Genomic DNA, 5513 nt, shown 5'->3' on the forward strand with positions numbered 1-5513 from the left:
TTTAAACTCGATTTCAACCACAAATTTATTCTCAAAGCTATTTCAAATCACCTCTAATCTTTCTTAAAATTTGTATATTTACTCATATATGTATTTTCAATAAATTCCAACTATACCCATTGAAAAAAACGTTTTTGCCTATGTTTTTGAACTTTAATTCCAAACTAATCCAAATCACATTCAATCTCTCTCAATTTTGGTATGCTGGTGGTATTTATATGTTTTCGACGAATTCCAAACATACCCATTGAAAAGAAATTTAGCCTATGTTTTTGAATATCGTATATCATTGCTAACTTTTTTATGGCTATTTTTGGTATGACTAATTATTGGTAGATATTATCTATTTGTGACTATTCTAGTAGTTTCCTCAATTTTTACACTGTAGTTAGATACTGGGCTTTTGGGTGGTCTTGGGCTAACATTTCGAAATCATCAATCCCATCCAAAATCTATTAGTACAGTGTCAATAGTGGAGATTGAAGAAGTGCCAAACCCTAGTTTGCAGCAATATTATGCACAGCTATTTAGCAACCACACTCTTCTCCTTCTCTATTCAATCCCTCCCCCCTCAACCTTCAAAATTCCCCCTGGATTTTGAAATAGAAATTCATTTTTCTTCTTCTAATATATTTGAATTTGAGATGCTATGGTTTTAAAAGTTTATAGCTTTGTTCTTTTTCGGTGTTTGATTAAGTTTTTGGTTATGAGTGAAGGAGCAAAGATGATGATGCTTTTATAATTTCTGACACCTCTTGTATGAGAAAGAACCTTAAAACAGTTTTCTTCTTTGAACACATGAAGCAAACCTCTGAGCCCTTCCAAAATTTGTCCCTTTTTTTCATTCCATTTTTTCTCAATCTTAAATAATAGAACATATATATAGTTTTCCTATTAAAATTTTATAGGATTGAGTAGTTGTTTTCTTTAGTGCTTTGAATATGTCATGTTATAAGCTAAGGGTGAGGCTAGGGGTGCAAGGAGTTCATTGGAATATTGTTTGTCTAAAAATTACGTTGTGTATATACAATGTTGAAACTCCTTAAAGCAATTTAAGAGATTTTGATGTGTTTATTTCTTTGTATCTGATCATGAGTAGAAATTCAGGCAGCCCCCTTTGTTCGATTTGATGGGAAGGGAGGTGTTAATCTGCTCGTAAATTAAATTCGCTTTTAGTCTTCAGATTTGCTGAGATATATTATATCTTTGAAGCTGGTCTAGTAAATCCTAAGCACAATCCCTTTTTCGTTGCTTTTATTATGAAATTAAATTGGGGAATCAAATTTCAGATGTGTGCCAATAATGCGACTAACATTTTTACATCAGCAGCTTTTATTTTATACATAAATATTTGGTTAGCCCTTCCTGGGTTGCATCATTTCATTTTTCTAATGAAATAGAAGTATTTGTCTCCTATGTGGATTTTTCATCCTGCAAACATCTAATCCTGTTGATTCACTACAGTTATGTAGAGATTAGGGAATCATGCTAGTAATACTTGAATTTTAACATGATTATACTTTTGGATATTTGACCTTCATGTACTTCTAAAAGAAATAAGATTACTTTTGTCCCTAGGTGCTTTGTGCATCTGTAAGTTATACAATGGATAAATTATCTCATGTTGTTAGTAGTATAATATATTAGATAGTGTATTGGATTATATTTGAATTAGTTATATGATTATGATTCAAAATACAAATCAGACATTGGATAAACCAATACTAAATTTTATACAATGATTATGTAATTAATTCATAAAATCAAACAACTCCTAGCAATATAGGTTAACTTATAAATAAATTGTCAAAAAGTATAAAACCATCAATACCATTTTCCTTTTTTTAAAAAAAGAAAGTTTAAGATGTTTTTAAGTAAATATACCACTAAGTTGGGTGCTTAATGGTGTTTTTTTATTAATATCAAAAACCAAAAACAAAAAAATGTTAAAAGGTCTCACAGAATGTAGAAGTATAGAACATGAAAATACATCACATCTATTATCAAAGTTGAGCAATAGCCAAATGAATGTTGTCCCAAAGAGTGTACCAAGAGCTGCAAGAATAGTCAATCTTCACGCGTGATTCTAGATGTAACCACTTCATAGCCACTCGACCAAATTGTTCCTTTTGATGCCTAAACCAGACATAAATACATGGCCAAGTAAAATAATGAGCTAAACCATGCGCAATTAGAATCCTCATCATTGGCCAGTGAAATGCATGCTTATTGATCTTGTGTTTTGTCAAGACAAAAAATCATGAGTGATCCCATATATATATATATGTGTGTGTGTGTGAAAGCCAGTCACATGTACCTTCCTCATGTATAAAATAAGTTGTATGTGATTGGCATGTCCTCCAAACTGCAACCCCTCAGCCCGCAAATACATTGCAAATCCGCTGCTCCAAGTTGTAAAAATTGGGCAGCGTGATGTTCCTACTAGTAGTTTTGTCCATTGTGCTTCTAAGAATGGTACTAGTGCTCACTTATATGAGCTCAAGAAAGATGAAGTAGTGGCCATGCCATATCGCTAGGTCCAAATGACATTCCATGATAGTGTCTACACTTGATCTCCACCTTGAATGCCATGTTTGAGGTTTCTTCCTCATCTCAATCATAGTTTAATTGAGCTGGTCTATGCATTGGTTACTCTTACAGGGAATGAGCATCACTGATGCTAATACCACCCTAATAGGTTTGTCTAACACATAGAATCCAACTCCTACTTGTGTACCTGCAAAATAGCATACAATGATAGTAAAAAATAACTCCCTACTGTACTCTTTACAGATTTGAGTAGGAAGTTCAATGTGTATATCCCCATTTCCAGCAACTCCTTGGGGTGTCCTCAATATCATCACCGTCCATACTAATTCCCCCGACCATCTCCAGTCCTCCAATTCTTCAATTTTCCTCATCATTGAGTGGTTGTTTTAGCCTTCCTCACCTTAATGTATGGCAATTGGAGCTTATCACTATTTGTTATCTTTCTCCCTTGAGTGTCTAGTTCACAATATGATGCAACCTGGATAATTGCATTCTGCTCCAATGTCAAGCTGGCAAGGTGGTTAGCTATCTTGTTCCCTTCCCTTAGCACATGTGTTATATCAACCACACAACAAGATATAAGCTTGTTGATCTCTTCCACTTGTCTGATAATGTTCCAAGGAGGTTCCCATACTTTATCCAACACTCTTTTCATCAATAGTGAATCAGTTTCAATTAAGCAAGGAGGGAGCTGGGAATGTTTTATTTACTTGATTGCTTCAAGAATAGCCTTGGCTTCAACTATGTTATTGGTGGCATCCTGGATCTCCTCTACCTGGGCATATAAGAAGTCTCCAATACCAACTCTAATGCAAAAGGCATATGAAGCTCTACCATTGCTACCTCTATAAGCACCATAAGTGTTGCAATTTATCCATCTTGTAGGAGGTAGTTGCCACAAAACCCTAGTATATTTCAATCTAGGTATATGAACCTTCAACTTGTCATGTAAGTCCAACCAATTGGCAGTAACACCTGTGAATGTTGGCCTTCTTAATTACCTTCAAGAGCATATGAATAGAGGAAGAAACCTGATAGATCAATCTGTTAATAGACACATTCTTTCCATTCATGGTAGAGTTCCTCTTTTTCCACAAATGCCAAACAATCAGTGATAACATTGCTTGATATACTGCTTTGAGGCTTGTGTTGACTGCCTCCTCCACTATTCATTGCTCACCTGAATCAGCAGCATTCCTTCAATATTGATCCCAACAGGTGCACTGAAGTATTTCCATATAAACCTGGCCACTGGAGATCTAAAGAAAACATGTGCTAGTGTTTCCTCTTTAGGGTTCGTACAACATAACCTAGATGGAAATATATGTCCCATCCTTCTACTTTTTTCATCAAGTAGCAAATTTGCCTTTCATAACATCCCCATGAAGAATGAGATCTTAAATGGCAATCCTTCACCCAAATGAACTTGTATAGCTTGCTCTCCTGTATTCTCTTCGTAATGTACTTCCAGGCTATGTTGCTCGGATTCTCCGAAAATGTGGCCGGATACGTGTCAGATCCTCCAAAAGTAGTGCATTTTTGAAGGATCCGACACGGGTGCGACTACATTTCGGAGAGTCCGCGCAACATAGCTTCCAGGCAGACTTTACTGAAATCTGCCCCTTTGACTCAAGTTGCCACCAAGGTTTGTCCTCCATGTCATGACATTGAGGGGGTTCAATACTCTCCAATATGTGCTCAGCTAGTTCCTCAAGCAAAATGTCCCTCAACATGCCTTCATTTCACTGCCCATCTTCCACAACCTCATAAACATGTATGCTTGATTCATCATACCAATGATCAGGAACTGAAGAATGGTAAAGTGATACAATACCTATCCAGTTGTTATACCAAAAGAAAGAACTGCCACTTTTTATTTATGGATTGACATGCTTTCAAGTACATGTGCAATCAACATTGCCCTTCCTCCTATGGACAACGGCTTACCCTTCCAAGATTGAAGCCTCTCTTGCACCTTGAAGATGATGTCTTTGTAGAAATCTTTCTTCCTCCTACTATAGAAGATAAGGCATCCCAAGTAGATCAAGGGGAATTGATTCCTCTGAACTTGAGTGATAAGATGTATAGTGTTGGCTTCCTCAGCAGGTACATTTTCATGCATATAGAATGAAGACTTCTCCTTGTTAACCTTTTGCCTAGAGGCTACCTCATACTCCTCCAATACATTTATGATCAATTGAATTTCTCCATAGTGAGATGAGCTAAAAATGATTGTATCATCAACATATGAGAGATAGTTGATGTTATGACTCCACTTTGGCATTCCAAATCTAACGAAGTCTGGATTGTCAAACAATGCATCTAGAGTTCTTCATAACACCTCAGCTGCCATTATGAATAATGTAGGAGATAAAGGATCACCTTGCTTGACCCTCCTTGTTGATTTGAAGAAGCCACTAGCCTGTCCATATAACAACACTGAGTATCAATTGTTGGAGACCAATCTAAACACCATGTCAACGAATACCTCTCCAAATTCCATCTGCCTCAACACCTTTGTCAAAAAACAACTAAACACTCTATCATATGCCTTTGCCATGTCCAATTTGATCACCACATTGGATGGTTTTCCCCTCATCCTAATGTTAGTAACAACTTCTTGTGTTATCAATATATTCTACACTATATTCCTTCCTTTCACAAATCCAGCTTGATTTGGTGAGATAAGTGTAGGTAGGAGATTCACCAGCTTTTCATGTAACACCCTGGATACTATCTTGTTAGAAAAATGTCTAAAGCTGATAGGCCTCATGTTAAAGAATGTAGCCATATTTTTCTTCTTAGGCAGCAATACTAGATTTGTGTGGGTAATGAACTTTGACAGTTTTAATCCACAAAAGAAAGCTTTAACCATATCCAACACATCATCCCCTATAATGTCCTAGCAAGAATGATAAAATTGGCCCGTGAATCCATCAGGACCACTTGCACTATCACCATTC

General features: G+C 36.2%; 1 protein-coding gene and 2 non-coding genes across 3 annotated transcripts; 2 read left to right on the forward strand and 1 right to left on the reverse strand.

Annotated features, from left to right (window-relative positions):
- The first annotated feature begins 717 nt into the window (after positions 1 to 717).
- On the forward strand, positions 718 to 818 carry LOC138878814 (small nucleolar RNA snoR1). The gene has a single exon (XR_011402590.1). It is a non-coding gene; the product is annotated as a small nucleolar RNA snoR1 (small nucleolar RNA).
- A 287-nt stretch (positions 819 to 1105) lies between these two features.
- On the forward strand, positions 1106 to 1238 carry LOC138878819 (small nucleolar RNA snoR77). Its single transcript, XR_011402594.1, has one exon. It is a non-coding gene; the product is annotated as a small nucleolar RNA snoR77 (small nucleolar RNA).
- Positions 1239 to 4292: 3054 nt separating this feature from the next.
- On the reverse strand, positions 4293 to 4834 carry LOC138878353 (uncharacterized). The gene is made up of 2 exons (XM_070158020.1): positions 4498 to 4834; positions 4293 to 4384 (listed from the first exon to the last, which is right to left on the reverse strand). The coding sequence occupies exons 1-2, from the start codon at positions 4832 to 4834 to the stop codon at positions 4293 to 4295; spliced, it is 429 nt and encodes a 142-aa protein (XP_070014121.1).
- Positions 4835 to 5513: the final 679 nt, after the last annotated feature.

The sequence above is a fragment of the Nicotiana sylvestris genome, chromosome 9 (assembly GCF_000393655.2).
Source record: "Nicotiana sylvestris chromosome 9, ASM39365v2, whole genome shotgun sequence".
NCBI lineage: Eukaryota > Viridiplantae > Streptophyta > Magnoliopsida > Solanales > Solanaceae > Nicotiana > Nicotiana sylvestris.

Excerpts from the sequence above, each read along its gene's own strand:
- LOC138878353 (XM_070158020.1), bottom strand. The coding sequence starts at position 4,834 with ATGCCAAAGTGGAGTCATAACATCAACTATCTCTCATATGTTGATGAT. Across the intron at positions 4,385-4,497 it reads GAGGCTTCAATCTTGGAAGG|GTATTGTATCACTTTACCAT; the intron begins GTAAGCCGTTGT and ends ACAACTGGATAG.